Source organism: Podarcis muralis, chromosome 2 (genome assembly GCF_964188315.1).
Source record: "Podarcis muralis chromosome 2, rPodMur119.hap1.1, whole genome shotgun sequence".
Lineage (NCBI taxonomy): Eukaryota > Metazoa > Chordata > Lepidosauria > Squamata > Lacertidae > Podarcis > Podarcis muralis.
In genome coordinates, this window is record NC_135656.1 from 61,533,013 (window position 1) to 61,551,073 (window position 18,061).

The 18,061-nt window shown below is 42.5% G+C and overlaps 2 protein-coding genes across 4 annotated transcripts in view; one reads left to right on the forward strand and one right to left on the reverse strand.

The window, feature by feature from the left end:
- The window catches only part of MRNIP (MRN complex interacting protein), a 93,295-nt gene that overhangs the window by 66,530 nt on the left and 8,704 nt on the right, over positions 1-18,061 (reverse strand). Inside the window, exons 3-8 of one of the 3 annotated variants that reach the window (XM_028718249.2) lie at positions 16,762-16,859; positions 14,901-14,973; positions 14,096-14,229; positions 13,836-13,923; positions 12,494-12,653; positions 1,920-2,507 (exon numbers count right to left, since the gene is read on the reverse strand). In XM_028718249.2, coding sequence (XP_028574082.2) covers positions 2,449-2,507; positions 12,494-12,653; positions 13,836-13,923; positions 14,096-14,229; positions 14,901-14,973; positions 16,762-16,859 — 612 coding nt within the window. In that variant the 3' untranslated portion in view covers positions 1,920-2,448. Of the gene's footprint in view, positions 1-1,919; positions 2,508-11,989; positions 12,654-13,835; positions 13,924-14,095; positions 14,230-14,900; positions 14,974-16,761; positions 16,860-18,061 lie in introns of those variants that run through there. The other 2 variants (XR_013391918.1, XM_028718248.2) reach the window with 2 other exon arrangements.
- SQSTM1 (sequestosome 1) lies at positions 1,523-10,684 on the forward strand. Its single transcript, XM_028718246.2, has 8 exons — positions 1,523-1,878; positions 4,677-4,772; positions 6,535-6,770; positions 6,895-7,048; positions 7,295-7,378; positions 8,242-8,465; positions 9,486-9,693; positions 10,365-10,684. Exons 1-8 carry the CDS (start codon positions 1,695-1,697, stop codon positions 10,523-10,525), a joined length of 1,347 nt encoding a protein of 448 aa, XP_028574079.2. The 5' UTR covers positions 1,523-1,694; the 3' UTR covers positions 10,526-10,684.

Here is an 18,061-nt window from a genome sequence, read left to right on the forward strand (position 1 = left end):
CTGTCTCTGGACACACAGGTGTTATACTAAATGTGACTCTATTGGGATTAAGACAGCCTTGCTAGTTATCCATGCTCCTTTTTCAATTGCTGCAGTATTATACAGTATTATACAGCGGCATTTGAAAATGGCCCAGAAATGTCAGCAATTCCGAAACACAACAGTAAGATACTTAACTGGAACTGGTCAATATATTATGCCAGTACTTTGCCACTTGCTTCGCTGCCAGCCTGTTTCCAACCCCAATTTAAAGTGTTGGTATTTAAACTTTAAAGCCCTCATGAGCTTTTGGGCCAGGTTACCTAAAGGGTATCCCCCCAGCAAGCAAATAAATAAAAAACTAACCAATTGTGTTGTTGCAGATAACTCGGTTCTGCCCCCCCTAATATCATGCCTGCTGCCCAATAAATCCTGGCTATGCCCATGGTGGGAGGCTACTAGTGGGGCATCCTAAGTGTTGCATTCATGTCATCTAGAAATATACTGAATGGCCGCTTCTGGAAGCAGGTAGGTCGGTTGATCCGTGGCTCCCTTCAGCAGGGACCTTCTTGTTGCTTAAATTGGCACTATGCGCGGGTTGAGGTTATGGGAGACATACCTAAATTAACATGGCACAAAAATGTAAGGAGCATATCCGGACAGCGTGTGTGAAGAATAGTGTTTTTGCTTTAAAGCACTCATACTGAGCCATAACTGCGACATTAAAGAGGGATCAGTTCTTTCCTTGTGTTGCAGTGACAAGAGCAATCAATAACCCTTAATTAATATGGTTCAACGTCACTTTCACTTCAGAAAGAAACCAAGTCTTGAGGGGGCTTTTTGTTAGCGACCTTGAGCAACCTCCTACCACACTTCAGCCAAACGTTTTAAGCCCCGGCTGGGCACGAGAGACGGGAAGCTGTCCGAGGCCTACCTCCTCTCGCCCAGCCTCGTATGTATTAGATCCAGCACACAGTGAGTCAGCAATCCGAAACCACACCGGGCGCAGGAACCAGAGCGGGCGAGGCAGCAGGAGGAGGTTCCACGTCTCGCGTGTTTGTTTTGCTCGCCTTTGCCACCTCCCGCTTCAAAATACAACCTCGCCTTGTTGCCTGCTTTCCTCCGCCCACCTTTCTCTCTGTAGGCCGCGGAGCAAGAAAGTGCTGAGTAATGCTTACACGCGGGGTTTGCAAAGGGAGCTAAACCGCGTTGGGGAGATCAAACCTCCTCCTCCTAGCTCACGAGGAGGCAAACGAGACGCCACCTCCAGGAGCACAAAGGATAATTGACTTGCCTTCCCCCTCCCCGCTTTAAAAATCATACGACTGACAATGGCACTTCCCCTGTCCTTGGTGTTCTCCTTCCTGAGCTGCAACCCCGCTCCCTTTTGCCCCCCGCCTCCTTTCATTCTAGAAGCAGCTTTTTAGCGCAAGGGTCGTGCACGCCCCCGCTATTATTATTATGGTTGTTGTTGCCGCTCCTCCCCTGCTTGTCTCCCTGGGTGGGGACTTTCCCAGCTCAAGCCCGCCCTCTTTGCAAAAGCGCCTATAAGAAGCCCGGGGACGAGCTGCCAAGCAGCAGGCAAAGCAGGCTCGAGGACAGAGTTAAAGGAGGCTGCCACGCGGAGCGGTGTCGTCGCGATCAGGTCCGACCTCCCTCCCGCCTTCCTGCGTGAACCAATTCTTGCTGCGCCACTAGATCCAGCTGCTGCCGCCATGGCTCCGATGACGGTGAAGGCCTACCTGCTGGGCAAGGAGGAGGTGACTCGCGAGATCCGCCGCTTCGCCCTCGACTCGCCTGCCCGCTACCTGCCGATACGGGACAAGATCGCCGATCTTTTCCAGGGGCTGCTTCGCAATTCCGCAGCCGCCACGGGCGCCTTTCAGATGTACTATAAGGGTGAGTGGGGGCGGGGGACCATTAACAACAGGCCACCGTGGTGTTTTACTTCCATCTCCGGTTTTTTATTTATTTGTGCGACAGGATCGCTGCAGTAGCCTTGCACGCAGAAAAGAGATTCCGACTAAGCGTCGGGAAGACAGTACGTCTTCAGACAGTTATGTCCGTTTCTGACAGTAAGCTGCTCGACCGCGGAACGGACTCCCACGAGAGGTGGCAGAGCCTCCCTCAATGGAGGTTTTTAAGCAGAGGTTGGGTGGCCACCTGTCATGGATTTGAGAATCCTGCATCGCAGGGGTTGGGCTAGATGACCCAGCTCTATAATTCTCTTCCAATTCTATGATTCCATGAAATCCGGCCTGGGGAACTTTTTTCAGTCACTTGATCGCCGGGTCTGGAAAAAGCTTCGCTGTGGTTCAAGGTACCACAACAAGGCCAGGAAAAAGGTGTTTACCTTTAAAAGGCGCCTCTGCTTTAGTGAATTGATAGTCCTAAGGCTTTTCATGCTAGATCTGGGAGGCAGGGCTCTGTGTAGCCGTTATTGCTGCCTGTCGGGCTGAAATCAACAGGTCAAGGTTTCCCAGACTCCGTTGTGCAATGGAGAAGCAGTTGGAGGTTTTGTCCAGTGCCTGTGTGCATAAAAGGCAAAGCTAACAATATATTCTTTGCTCATTAACCTATCATAGTTGTCACACCCTTCTGCTATACTTGCTCAAACCAGCTCTTAATCTCTAAACGAAATAAGATTTGGAGTTCAGGTCTGTTAGGAAGCAACACTCCCTAGTCTAGAAGCCTTACTTGCTAATGGAAGCTGTCTCTGATAATGTATAAGAAAAGGAACTCTGTACTAGTTCAGAGGCAGTCTTTCCCACACAGTTTATTCCTCCAGTGTTGAGGCCTGAGCACTAAAACTGCTACTAGCTATGTCTCACTAAACCTCACTACAGGTAACAACCTGAATTCACCTGTTGAGGTTGGGTGGGGAGAGGAAAGACTCTATAGTGTGTGGCTACTCTTTAAGTGCTCCAACTCTAAATCTGGTTTCAGTTGCTCATTTCTAGTCCCACCATGCAATTAACATAGTTCTTGTCTCATACATACAAATAACCAAAAATGTGTGGGTGACCCAGTTCTTCCCAACTAATCAGTGCCTGGGAGGGTAGACATTAATCAAATAGGAAGGTTCCGTGTGGTTGCATTATTGATACTCATACACACAGTGCAGTGGTGTGGAATTTTGCTCTGATATGTATCAAGGGACCCATGGCATGAAGCTAAGTTATCTTGAATATGCTCTGCAACAATCTGGGCAAAAAGTATGGCACACAGAGGAGTGACATAAGCAGCAGAGTCTCCACTGCGAAGAAGGGACTGCCACTGCAGGCGTTAATATGGTACTAGCTACTGGTGTCCAAATTTATGCTTGGGAATTGTCAATGTGTTTCCTGAGGGTGGTGGGATCCCCTAAGTAGTAAGATATGACACGATAGGATATGGAGCTCACTGATACTTCTCATAAATTCATTTAAAATAAGTGCCATTGCGTAACGCTGCACAGTGATCCAACTGCAACCCAGCTGTAAATATTTGTTTAAACATGTTTGTACACTTGGGCAGTTACGTCATACTGGGATATTCCTGTAGCAACCAGAATTTCTTCTAGGGAGCTCTGTCAGTCCTGAAAGTCTTGTACACTTTTCAAAATAAGTGTTTTTTAAACCACTCATGACTATTGGTATATAAGAGTATAATGTGTGAGAGAGAACTACACTGTGTATTGTAGTTTTCAGAGAGTGATGTCTGAGTACACAAGAGCGTAGAAAACTATCAGACTGTTGGTCCATCTGGCTCAGTATTTCTAAAACTTACTGGCAGAGGCTCGCCAGGATTTCAGACAGGTCTCCTAGCCTTTACAGCAGCATTTCTGCATGCAACACAGATGCTCTGTCATTCCATTAAGTATTACTTCCAGAAGGCAACTTGGTAATGCCTGGGCTTCCCAATTATGAGGAAAGGTAGCAAATGGCTTTTGTACCTGCATGCATGTTGTGCGTTGGTTTCAGTCCTGCCTGAAGGTCAGAACTGATTAGCAATCCCTTATTTTTTTGTACTACTGACAGTGCATGCTGCTTTTAATGTCCCCTTGAAAGGAATGCCGATTCCCATTAAAGGAAACATAAATGAAGGTTTTTCTTATCTCAAGAATCAGGTGCTAGGAGGTTATTGTCTGTTGCTGCTTTCATTAACAATAAAACCTCCAATAAAACTTGTCCTGGTCTGGCACGATGGGAATTGTAGTCCAAAAAACAGCTGGAGGCCACCAGGTCTGGGAAGGTTGCTCTTTTTAATAGCTTTGTATAAATCGCTGCCTAAAGCATCAGTGCATCTTTACTAGAGATCAGCTGCTGAAACAGTAATTCAGTTGGTAGCTGAGAACTGCATAGCTTTTTCAGTGGAAGGTTACATTTCTTTCATCAGAGCTAGCTTGCATTACATAGCCTGCAATCTGAAGCTTATTTGCCTTTAGATTTTAATTCAAGTAACTGAATAAAAGCTGTAAATCTGTCTTCTGAAAGCACTACTTTGCTATGTGAAATAAATGTGTAACCAAAGGATACTTCGCCACCCATGCAGATGGCGCTAGGCAACTTTCTTAACAACAGACTTGCATACAGCCCAACAAGAGGAAGGCAGAGTACATATCGAGTCCAACAGTGTTTTCTGCTGCCCTAGTCAGAAATTTCAGGATAAGGCTGAGTATCTGCTGTCAAAGTGAGTTAACTGTGTTCTTATTTCAGATGAAGATGGAGATATGATTGCTTTTTCCAGTGATGAAGAACTGAAGCTGGCCCTGCCTTGTGTGAAAGATGGGATTTTTCGCATTTATGTTAAAGGTAATCTTAGCCAGTTTAGTATTCTCTCTTAACTGCTTTTGGCAGCTATCTTGTAATGTATTCTAGTAGTTATAATTCGTTCAAGAGGGGAAAACATCCCTGCATTTCACAGCTTTTGCACTACACAACTTAAGACACAGCTTTTAACAAGCTAGTGTTTCATGAGAATGGGTGCTACAGGAAATATCACTTGAGAGTAAGGTGAGAATCTATGAACCCCAGTGACTTAATGGGAATTTAAACTCCATTGGCAAAACCAGTCTTAAACTAGAAATTCACCCAGAGCCAGTACAAGGGTGGTTTGTTGGCCACTGCATTTAAATCCCTTGAAGTAGACTTTCCCCATTTCTCATTCTACCCTTATTCTTTCAATGACCATTGTTCCAAGCTGTTTTTGACATGTGTAATTTTGTTTTTCAACTAATACCAATGTATAGTTGGAATGCAGCAGCAGTCTGAGGTGGTAGAGCCCATAAACTAGGCCAATAGGAGATTATGCCTTTCCCATAGAAACTCTAGTAAAGGAGATTTGTTGAAGAATTGTAACAAGAAGTGTATAGCTGATCCAAAGTTTACATGACCAGGCTTCTTTGTTGTGCTCCAAGAGGCTTGAAATTCCTCCTAACAAAGCTGTTGCGTACCAATTGGGCACAAGCCACACACTAAAAGAAAGCTCAGTTGGACAGAAATTGGCAGTTTCATGCTAGATTTCTGCAAGAAATGAGACATTGCCAGACACATGGGAAAGGGTGAGTATCCACCAGAACAGCATGCTAAGAGAGGAGTGGTGATAGGCTAAGAGATCTAGAATTTGCCTTCTCTAACTTTCCCCAATATTGGAATTGGTGGTTTTAAAGGCCTGAAATAAGAATGAGCATTTATATTCATAACCTATGAGAACCCATATTTAGAACACTCTTAAATATGCAGAATGGGTATATATTGTATAACCCTCTGCTTATCATTGTTCCCTGCCCATTCCTACCTGCAGAGCAGATGTTGAAACCCCCAAAATTGGGAAGGTTAGAATAGGAAAAGTTATTGGTAGCCCTGATGGAAAACGAGTCTGGTTTTTTAAAAAAGTTTTAGGATATAATAGAGAAGGCATTTTGCAGACTTGGATAGCAGAGACTGCTGGTGAGCAAAGTATATCAATAACAATAATCTCGGGTTACAGCAAGAGCCATGCTGAGAAAAAGACTCAGTGGCTACTCTCCTTTGGAAATAGAAAAAAAGTAAGTCATATGTATCTCTGGTAATTGGAACTCATGGATATCTTGTCTGCTGGTACAAACTGTGCCATGAATAACATATTTGAAGATTTAAAAAAATCAGAGTTGGCTACAGTAGTCTGTGGTGCAACTTGATAGGTAAACAAAGTTACGATCACTCATAACAAACAAGTCCTCGATGAGCTGGGTTGTCAACATTTCTGAAAACGATGCTTCAGTCACTTTTTGCAGAATGTGACTTTTACATCTATTGTCATCCTCTGTATACAAATACTGATTTGACACTCTCTATGTTCATGGTTATCCACACCACAAACACACTGGAGAGAGGTAGTGGCAGACACTAAAGGCTTTTCTGAGAAATTGTTTAGTTCACTTCTGGGCAAAACAAAGTTGGAGGTGCAGGGGTGAATAAAGTATGCACGCTTCCATTTCTGTCCTTTTACAACTGTCTAATTCTGCAGCTTGATGGGTATTGGTTCATTTATCTTGGGCATATTTCAGCAACACCCTGTGTTTGTGTCCTTCAGAGAAAAAGGAGCTGAAGCGTGACCACCTGCACCGCCAATCCTGCAGCCAGGAGCGCCCACCAAACATGGTGCATCCCAACGTGATCTGTGATGGTTGTGATGGCCCAGTTGCGGGTGCAAGATTCAAATGCACTGTTTGTCCTGACTATGACCTGTGCAGTACTTGTGAGGGAAAAGGTATCCATAAGGAACATAACATGATCATGTTTCAGAGTCCATTGCTCCATCCATTTGAGGTAAGTAACATGAGGAAAAAGCAGTTGCCCAGAGGGGGCTGTAAAGATCATCTTGCCTAAGACGAATTGCAGCTATTTTCTAACGCGAGAGTTACCCCTAACAGCATGTTCTTTTACCCTTTAGTGGCTTCCCAGAGGTCGCTGGCTTCGTAAGATGAAACATGGTGTTTCACCTTTTGCATGGATGCAAGGCTGTGGTCACCCTTGTCCTGCCCGCAAGTGTCAAAACCCTGGCCAGGCACAAGGTAGCACTTCTCAGAGTGCTGCTCCTGAGCAAGGTATGCATTTAGCTTTCTGATGACCTTAATGGTGTTTGTAAATGCAAAATAAAAAGGCACACTCTGTCCCAAAGTCACTGCTTTCAGGAACTTACTTTTGAATAGATGTGTTCAGGATCTCCTTTAAGAATGCTACATTGAGTTATAAATCAAATCATAATTAGGAGCTAAAAGGAACTGAGTTTGTGAATCCAACTTTTCTCTTACAAGATCTATTAGTAACTTTCCCCCCCTTATTAAAAACAGCTTCTAGCAGTCAATCTCAAGATCCCAATGTCACCTTTTTGAAGAATGTTGGAGAAAGTGTTGCTGCATTTCTGGGTCCACTTGGTAAGCAGTTGCTTTCATCTGGCTATTATTGCCTGCTTTCACCTATGATTTGCCTTCATATTCTGCATGTGAGCTTTCAGAAATATCAAATGGTTTAAGTAGCCTTCTTTGGTTTGATCAATTGGGTCTCTTACTAGCTGCTTTCTGCCACTATCAAAAGGATATGTGTTACAGTACTGTGCCATTACGGTATCTGTCACCTATACAGGACATGTGGGCCTTCTGTTTAGTTGGCTATTTTGCCTTACACTTTCCTCCCAAATAGTTTTGTCAAAGTCTTCTAATACTATGGTTAAGCTTTTTTTTTGGGGGGGGGAGTGGTCCTAGCAATAGTGTTTCATTTGTGTTTGTCTTCTCAAATACTGATTGCCATTACATAGGAAAAACATAAAGGCAAAAGTGGGCATCTCCTGGACCTGTGCTCTGATTTTTGAGTTTGTTGAAGGTGATTGTCCTTCAGATGTATGACTGCACTGTGCAAAGGCAGACTATAAATACTTTAAGCTGTTGTAGAGCAATGTAGTCCGAGGAGAAAGTTGGCACTGCAGGTCAGTCAGCAGTAGGTGAATGTTACAGAATAGCTGGCACATTGTCCATCTTCTCTCATATCAACCAGCTATCAGTCTTCACATTCTCCCCAGTGATTGCTCAGTGGGAACATGAAACTTCTATCCACAATTCCTGGATAAGGTTATTGGAGAGCTACTTTTGTCTGACCTTCAGAATAGCAAACCGTTGCCATTCTAAGGGGGAGGGGGAATCCATCCGAGAAGACTGTATTCAAATCCCTAGAGATGTAGATGTAGAAACATAAACTGATTGCAGATTATCACCAGCTTCCAACGTTTAAATTGTTTTTCTAGGTATTGATGTTGATATTGATGTGGAACATGAGGGACAGAGGAGCAAAGTGTCACCTAGTACAGAACCTAGTTCTGAGAAGAGAGGTTCCAGTGACCAGACCGGACCAGAAGCAAGTACCAGCAGCAAACCAGCTGCAGATGCAGATACTCTTACAGACCAGCTGCAGGAAATGGCAGTACATTCTCCTGCTACACAGATGGAAGAGGAGAACCTCTTGTCAGAGGTACGAGTATGAAGATTAAACTGTCACTTCCGAAATGTGCAGTCAGTAGGGTAAAGATATACACACTGTTCACTGTATGCTTGTCACTAAGATCAGCACTGATGCTTTTTATATTAGGAACTTAAATCGATCTTTCGTTTTCCTATGCAAGAGAGTACTAAATTTATTTAGAGATGGTCATGAGTAGTGGTAATCTTCTAGCCTCTGTACAATAACATACAACAGAAAAAATGTATTATTTCCAAAGAAACTAAAGCTGCAATCCTAACCCCGCTTAGGTGGGAGTCGGCCCAACTGAATTCTGAGTATGCATGGTTACTCGGCAGGGCATTCTTTGTTCGGTTTTCCTGGTGGACATTAGGCTCTGAAAAGGCAACATATTGTATATTTCTAGCTTCAGGACTGGGGGGAAAAAACCCATGCTAGATATCCTGAAAATAATCAAGAGTATATAATTGAGCAAGAGATGTTTGGTAAGACAGGGTGAAATTCATTATCACATGTGGACTTCCACTTGCACAAGAGGACTTCCCACTGCAGCTCCTCACTTACACTTGTTCTTGAGGGTCTTCCAGTGTTGAGTGTGGAGGTGCTGGAGAGGGAGGAGGAAGTACTATTGTACATGTGGAAATCCATTTTTCTGGTATATGTTTAAAGCCACAGATTAGTAACATCAGCATGTATAGAAGTTTTAGATGTGAAGCTAGATCTGTAATACACACTGAAGTGGCTAAAATTTTCGTGGAAGGTTGTGGTTAGCAATGTTGCATTTGATGTGTTTTCTTGGGCATCAAATGTCTGTTTAGCAGTCATGGAAAATCCTAGAGAAAGTATAACCCGCAATATTCCTTAAGGTGAGGGAGGCAGAGAACTTTAGTGTTGGGGAATTATAAGTTAGTTATAGCCAGTGAGCAAAATGTATGTGCTATTGGTAAGTAACTTCATTAGGCGCAGGTCTTTTAAGGAGTACTTTGTGTTATTCTAAAGCAGGCTCTCCACATTGTGTCTTTTTTATCCCAGGAACCAGCTGAATCCAGCAGCAGTTCAGGGGCAGATGAGGACTGGACCCATTTGTCTCCAAAGGAAGTAGACCCTTCAACTGGTGAACTGCAGTCCTTACAAATGCCAGAGAGTGACAACCCAAGCTCTCTGAATCCAGCTGAAGCTCCCACTAACACAGGACCAACAGGACTGCGAGAGGCCGCGCTCTATCCTCATCTTCCACCAGGTAAAAAAAAGAGATTGGAAGGCTATATACAGCTCTGGCATGTTAGGAAATCAAATCCTGTTCGCCTTGGGTACAGACTAATATTACATGTTACTTGCTGAAACCTGCATCCCCTTACCCAAGAGTAAGTGCCACTGAACTCGGTGAGCTTATGTCTGGAGTAGACATGCATAGGATTGTATTTGAGTCACATCTCTTCAGTAGTAGTATTTAGAAGACAAATTGGTCACTTGAACTCAAGTGTGTAGAAAGTTCGTTAGCTGCATTTCAGTATAAGCTTCCATGACAACATACAAGTAAAATACAATAAAACAATAGCCCCAAAACTAGTTTATATGAGCTGCTTGAATTCCCAAGCAAATGTCTTTGCCTGATACCAGAAAGTCCTGTCTGCAGGTCTTGAGCTGTTCAGGGCTTTATAACCATCACGGGTTGCCAGGATAACTAGAAAGATTGTTACCTAATCAAGATCAGCCTCAGCTGGTCTTCCTATTGGTAACTTTTTGTGATAAAGTTTGTAAGGGTCCAGTTTTTAGAGAACACAACCTAGGCATAGTCAATTGCCCACCCCATCTTAAAACAGCCAGCTGTGGATTTGCAGATTGGGGATGGGATGTAGGCAAGGTTGTAGGATAGCTGGGTCAACTAATCCTATTTCTACTTATTTACAGAAGCAGACCCCCGTCTCATTGAATCCTTGTCCCAGATGTTGTCAATGGGGTTTTCTGATGAAGGAGGCTGGCTCACTCACCTGCTGCATTCCAAGAACTACGACATTGGGGCAGCTCTGGATACCATCCAGTATGCCAAGCAAGCAAAAGCTTCCAAATAGCACCTGTGTAACTCATAAATCTTAAAGCAAATTGTTAAGGCTGCTGCAACTGAGTAGCCTACCTTTTTATATCTTTTGGCCCCTGCAAGGCTCTGACTGTCTTTCCATATTCTAAGTTCATACTATCAATAAAGATTCGCATTAACTTTCCCCGCTTAATTCAGTAGTGTGTCTAATTTGTGGTAATACTTCATATTGCAGAAGATACTTGGTAGGTGCCAGTACTCAAAACAATGGATGCTATCAGGCACAAGTTCTGATAGCTCGTCTGGTTTCTGGTTTTTTTACCCTCAGGTGGTGAATCAACTGCAAGCCTTGCTTTTACGGAAAGGAATGGTTTTGGAAACTTGGCTGAAAGGCCGTTTTGCATTTCACATTACATTTGTGGCACTTTCTGTAATCGGTTACTGTACTCGGGACCTTGTATTCCACAGCTGCACAAGCTAAGCAGCAGCTCTTATACAGTGGTGCCTCGCAAGACGAAATTAATTTGTTCTGCGAGTTTTGTCGTCTTGCGTTTTTTTTCGTCTTGCGAAGCACGGTGTCGGAAAAGTTTCGGAAAAGCTTCAAAAATCACCAAAGTCTTCAAAAACCTCAAAAAAGGCTACCACACCGCGTGCTATGAGTTGCTCCTCGAAGTCAAGTCGCAACTGTATTAACGGTGTTAAGAAAAAGGAAACAAACTTGCAAGACGTTTCCGTCTTGCGAAGCAAGCCCATAGGGAAAATCGTCTTGCGAAGCAGCTCAAAAAACAAAAAACCCTTTCGTCTTGCGGGTTTTTTGTCTTGCGAGGCATTCGTCTTGCGAGGTACCACTGTATCTTTAAAGAGGAAATTCTCCTAATCATGGTGAACATGTCAAGGACAAATAGCAAAAATCTGCAAGTGGGGTTGCTGAGGCCTTGCATTGAGTGGCTGCAGCTTGTCTACCTGAGTCATGAGAAATGAAGGCAGCTGACAAAAGTGTACTATGGTGTGATGAAGCAAAGTTTTAAATACATAGGCATACCATTGTTGCGGTTTAGCCCATGACCTGAGAATTCTGTCACATTCTGAGACAAGTTAATCAACAGTGACGCTGATTTGTTAACTACAGCAGGCATAGGCAAACTCCAGCCCTCCAGATGTTTGGGACTACAATTCCCATCATCCCTGACCACTGGTCCTGTTAGCTAGGGATGATGCCTGAACTACAGCTACATACAAGTTTCAGCACCACCTGAGCCAGCATTCCTCCTCCTACTCCCACTACAGAACCAGATACAAGAAAATTCCCTCCTTGTATGCAAGAGAAAACAAAGCTAGCCCCAATGCAGAAAAACGCCTTTTTAGAAATTTCTGCCTATACATAGTATACAATGAATACTGCTTTACTTGTTTTAAAGTCTTGTCGCGACACCACATTTTTCACCACAAATGACAAACAACATCATAGAAGCCCTACATGCCAAAGATATTGACAGTATTTGAGTACAATCTTCTTTATTATACAACATAGCTCTGTGACTTAGGTCAGGCTACAGTTTATTCTTCTAAGTCATCTCACATAGACTAATGATGATAAAAAAAGTGTTGGGAAGAAAAAAGGGCATTTAAATATCATCATCAAAGTCATCTCCTGTAGAAAAGAGGTTTCTATGCAGATTCTTTGAATCTGAGACACTAATAAGAGTATTTAAAAAAGGAGCAGGTTGCTGTTCAGGCAGCCTATTAAGCAGTTTTTCTTGAAGATGAACATTAGTCAAAGGAGGAAAGTGTTTCCCTCTTCCCACAGGCATGTCAGCTAGGGGAACATGTTCAGTGTTGGAGAACTTTTGCACTTCAGCTAGTGGAATGGATGCATGATTCCAATTACAGGGGCTGAAGGTTGCTGGCCTTTCAGCACTTGTCCCTGCAGCAAACGTTTGGACTAGCGTTCCCTGCCTCTCTTGCATCATGGCAGTTTCATTGCCACTATTACAACTCTTACCAGATAAAAGGAATTTCTCCCACTTTGAAAGTCCAGCAGCTCTTGACTCTGAATCTTTATTCTTCTGGCACACCAGATGCTCTTTGACAGCAGGAATCACATTTCCAGATGTATCATCTCCACAGGGTTTTTTAGCTACTGTGGCTGAATCTTTTCTGTTCTATAATAAAAAGCAAGAGACTGAAATAATCAGAAATGCCAGATTGCAAATAAGTAACGTTACTCTTTATCTGATGCATGTGTAGCTCTTCTGCTCTGTTGCACACTCAGCTAGACTACATGGGTTGGTCTGTTCTAAGGTGGGTAAGTAGGTGGTCAACCTATCTGCAGGGAAGTACCAGGCACCACAGGTGGTGGTTCTGTTATTAAGACAGAGCATTCTCTGATTCAGAAAGCAACTGCACAACTTGCTAAGAAGCCTTGCTGAAGCAGAACCAGCATTGGCTTCTGCAAGGGCAAGTCCAGTTTTACAAACCTATAAAGAGTTATTTGAGAGTTTCACCAAGCATATAGAAGTGATCTGGTTGATATAATGTACTTGGGCTTTCAAAACACTTTTGACAAAGTACCTCACCAAAGACTCCTGAGTAAGCTTAATGGTAAAGCGATGAGAGACTCTCTTGTGGATCAATAATTGGCTGAGTAGCAGGAAGTAGAGAATAGAAATCAATGGACAGTTCTCTGAATGGACATGTAGAAAGCAGAGTCCTTAAAGGACTGGTATTGGGACCTGTACTTTTTAACTGGTTCATAAGGGATCTAGAGTTAGGAGTGAGCAGTGAGGTTGCCAAGTTTCCTGATGATATTAAATTGTGAGAACAGAATGCTGGACTTAGGCCACTGGCTGATCCTGCAGGCATTCCATGCATTCTTTAAGTTGATACTCATTGACAATCCAGCTCTTCCATAGCAAGGTTAACATTGCATCCTGTATAGATGTACACTTGTTGCATGGTGGAAAAATATTTAGAGTAGGACCTCATATAATGGCTGCAATAACCTTGACAGGCCCACTGCATGATAAGTAAAAAGCCAATTCACTGGCAACGAATACTGTAAACTTGATTTGTCGGATAAAAGAGTTGGTTAGGATGTGTATACGAACACCACCTTGCACTTTCGATGAGATTTTGATTATACTGAAAGTGCTCACTAATGTAAGCTCTACTCATTTGGTAGGCTGCTTTGTGAAGAGCTATGGTAGTTAGGCAGATTTGAGTTCTACCCAATGAAGCAACAAGGCAGGGAATACAACACGAGTGAAACTTTTATGAAATTTAAAAGAGGGTCCTGTCACACTATAAAAGATTAAGTATTTGCTATCTTGGAGAAAGAGTGATACCTCAAAACGTAGGTCATCCTTTGCAAATCCAGAAGCTCTCCTTTTTCTAGACCCCTGGGAATCGTGCAAGCTGGTCTTCTGACACTTCCTAGCAGGTGCAACAAGATTAAAAGTGGTCCAATGAATTCACACAAAGCACCATGGAGAGAAAAAGCAAGTACCTCTTAGATGAAACTTGTGATTCATTTATAGCATTCTGGCATGTTCAAACAAGGCACCATTACTTACAATGTAAAAATAAGAAACTACTACATATCCACCTTAGTGTGTTCTTGGAAGAGTAGCTCTGTTTTTCTGTATGCACCATTATCTCCTCCTCATCTTCCTTCGCTTGCTCTTCACATCTTCCATCGAGATATTTAGTCCAGCGGCTGACCAACTTTACCTTTTCGTCCTAGAAAAATTACAGAATGTCTTATTGAGAGTCCTAACTCACTATCCATCTCAGACTAAATGCTCTGTTGCTTTAGTGATCTGTTTTAATCATAGCAAGAAACCTGATAATGATTATTTTTATTAATACCACTGCTACTACTACTGTCCAGCCATCTCAAGTACCAAGAAAAGCTGAATTTGGTGAATTATGCAAACTCAGATGCATTTATTCTGGTTTTGCTTGTCATGGAGAAGGACAAGAGCTATGCAGGGCACTTCTGTAGATTGTTTCTAATTAGTACCCCAGGTTTCTAAGATTTCAATAGGATCTGCCTGTGTTTATTCAAGCCCATCCTCATTTTTCTGTGTTCTGATGAACCATTTTTTCCACACATTTTTCTGGGTTCTGATGAACCATGACCTTTACACAATCCTGCTAATATGCAGTAAAAACAAAGGTTGCCCAATGTCACATGGAGAAATGAATCCTTACTTAACTAAACAAATTGATAAATTACTGTTATAAACATTTACACAAAAATAAATCCTGAGAGTATCGGGGTGGGGGTGGGGGGTGGAGTCAGCTAAACTGTCATCTCCTTTCCTTGATTTGTATTTTAAGGACTTGTGACTGGTTGTCCTTCAATTTTGGCTTTGAAGATACACTTTATTTAATCCAAAGGGGTTTACCTGCCCACCCGAATTCTCTTCCAGTTTATCTATTGTGTTCTCACCATCTCTCTTTATTGGTTCTTCCATAGATCTGAAAATAATCAATGCACTTAATGTTATATCACTATATAAATGTGTGTGTTTTAGAGTTCATATGTACTGAAATGTGAGCACAAACTGCAAAGCATCAGGTCTCTCTCTCACCCACATGATCAAGGTGTCTCCCCTGACAGGTAAGTATAGAGGTAGAAGACATCACACACTATCTGCTGATTTTCCCCTTGTATACAACGCCCTGAGGAAAATTTATATCTCCAATTCTTAATTGGCTTCCTGGTCAATCTGCACAAAAAGTGACAGTTGAACTCCTAGAGGATAAACATCTACAGTGGTACCTCTGGTTGCGAACGGGATCCGTCCTTTGCAACCTGAACAGAACGCAACCTGCGTCTGCGCATGCCCCGATTCACCGCTTCTGCGCATGATGTCATTTGGAGCGTCTGCGCATGTGCGAGCAGCGAAACCTGGAAGTAACCCGTTCCGTTACTTCCGGGTCGCCGTGGGATGCAACCTGAAAAGATTTAACCCGAAGCGTCTTTAACCCAAGGTATGACTGCATATATTACACAAGCGGTAATAATAATAATAAATAATAATACATTTTATTTATATCCCGCCCTCCCCAGCCGAAGCCGGGCTCAGGGCGGCTAACAACAATAAAACAGTACAACAGTACAACACAACACAACACTCTAAAATCAATTCATTATAAAATTAATTCAAATCAAACCAATGGCAACCATTGGGCCAGAGCGGTAACCAAATTTGCACAGTTCCAGCTATGTGGATGCACTCCAATTTTAAAATTTAATGTAGTAAATTTCTTTTTATGTTGTAAATTGCTGCAGGCTACGTTTTACAATTTTAGAGGAAAGTTTTCCTTTTATTTTCTGTCATTCATTGTAAAGACTTTTGGCTATATACAATAAAAATTGACCTGACTCTCACCCACATCCACACCTTTAGAAAATGCAACCGTGGTAATTAATACAGTGGTACCTTGGGTTACATACGCTTCAGGTTAAAGACTCCGCCAACCCAGAAATAGTGCTTCAGGTTAAGAACTTTGCTTCAGGATAAGAACGGAAATCGTGCAGCGGTGGCGCAGCGGCAGCAGGAGGCCCCATTAGCTAAAGTAGCGCTTCAGGTTAAGAACAGTTTCAGGTTAAGAACGGACCTCCGGAACGAATTAAGTACTTAACCCGAGGTACCACTTTAATTGTTAATAATGGAACAAAGGAAATCTGATACAACATGCAATGAAAAATGTTAAGATGGTGTGCATAAATCCCGCTAGCCAAATCAGTACCTATGGTCTCAACAAAACCTCAATTACTGCAACAAATAAATTTAGGCAGCTGGTCTAAAGGATTGTTTCAGAGTTAAATTGAAGTGTTGTCAACAGTTCCACTCCTTGATCATAGTAATCATAGCATTTTAAGCAGTTATTGAACCTATTTCCACAGAAGCCAAGTTTAATGGACATCGTGTCACCTTTCTGAATTTGGAAGCTTGCTAGTCCAGATTGGAATTAACTAAGTGGGAGCAGAAGCATTATTTTAATCACATAATCTTTGCACTGCAGTTGACTATTGTAGAATTGCTGAACATTTCTAATTAAAATCCATTAGGTGATAGATGTACTCAGAAGACACCCATTGAAATCAATGGACTTAAGTAATCTTAAATCCACTAATTCCAATGGGTCTACTCCGAGTATGACTTTGCTCGATACCACCCATTATATGTAATTTAGAATGAAAATTATAATGCAAATGTATACAGACACAAAACAGCAAATAATAAGTTAATACCATACCTAAGCATTTCCGTAGGTCCCTGCTCTACCTGTCCTTGTAGCAAATTGAGTTTTTGTACATGGCGCCTGCAATCAGATCCAGAACCCTGACCAAAAATCTAAAGTAACAAAAGTTTTGTTAATACTTATTTTCACAGTTCTTTAACGTTATATTGGCAAGGAAATAGCATCATAGCTATATCTGAGAGGCCCTAGTCCCAGGGACATTACTTAATAATGGGCATTTCCTCCTGAAAATAAACTGGCTGTAAAGAAATACGCATCTACAGACTTCTTATACTCTTCTGAACACTCTTCCCCCTCCCATACCTTCTCAAATTATTCCCTTACATAGCACATCTATATTGCTTGCTAAACACATTTTATTGCTTGCTAAACATTCCATCTTTCTGCTGGCTAAGCATTTCCTCCCCTTTCCTTCGTACACGTGTCTTCATCTTTGCATTAGTAAGCATAAGGCAGGACAAGGGGGCCTCTTTAAGCAGCTGGGTAGGAAATGAACTTTTGACCTGCCAGCCAAATTTAGTAGGTCTGGTTAGTTACTGCTAACAGCAGCGGTTTCTTGCTAGCTGACTAGGCAGGAAACGACCTCCTGACCTGTCTGATTAGAAATAGCAAGAAACTGCTGTCTTTGCTAACTGTCTGGCCGAAATTTGCAGAAGTAAGATTAGCTCAGAGATTTACTTAGGAATTTACTGCAGATAGTATTCACAAAGTACAGAGCTTAGAAAATATTGAGAGAAACCTTTCCCATCTCCCTTTACTCCCTCCTCTTCTTTTGAACAATCTATTACTTAGATTCGTTCTGGGGTAGGGGTCTATATTCTCTCATAAAAACAATCACACACAGATCCATTGTGCGAGACATCATCTTTTCCATCATATGTTGCAAGCATTGCATTAAGCAGGGTATACAGAAGCAGAAAAGCAATAGAAGCATTATTGGGCCTATCACCATAGTAAATATCCTCCCCATCCATCCACCTGGGAAGATGCCGTCCAACCAAGACATATCCCAGCCCTCCCAGGTTTGTACAGGGACATGTGCCACCTTTTCAATGCTAGCCGCCAGATCACGGATAGTCTCGCCATGGTCTGAAATGTTGAAGCAACATGCTCCATTTCAGCCATTTGTAACCACCTATTGTAGGAGTTATGGGCACCCCACTCAGTCATCAAACGGGAAATGTCGGCAAGGGAAGTCGGGGGACTTTTACCTTCCTGTGCCAATACACATGTGGGCTCTCCAACTAAAAAGAAAAGGAGAATCATCAAAGGTATAGATGGATTACGTTTCCTC

What these genes read in the sequence shown, in the direction of transcription:
- SQSTM1 (XM_028718246.2), top strand. Translation starts at nt 1,695, where the DNA reads ATGGCTCCGATGACGGTGAAGGCCTACCTGCTGGGCAAGGAGGAGGTG. An exon ending in CTTTCAGATGTACTATAAGG is followed by an intron (nt 1,879 to 4,676) that starts GTGAGTGGGGGC and finishes TTCTTATTTCAG; the next exon opens with ATGAAGATGGAGATATGATT. An exon ending in TTTTCGCATTTATGTTAAAG is followed by an intron (nt 4,773 to 6,534) that starts GTAATCTTAGCC and finishes TGTGTCCTTCAG; the next exon opens with AGAAAAAGGAGCTGAAGCGT.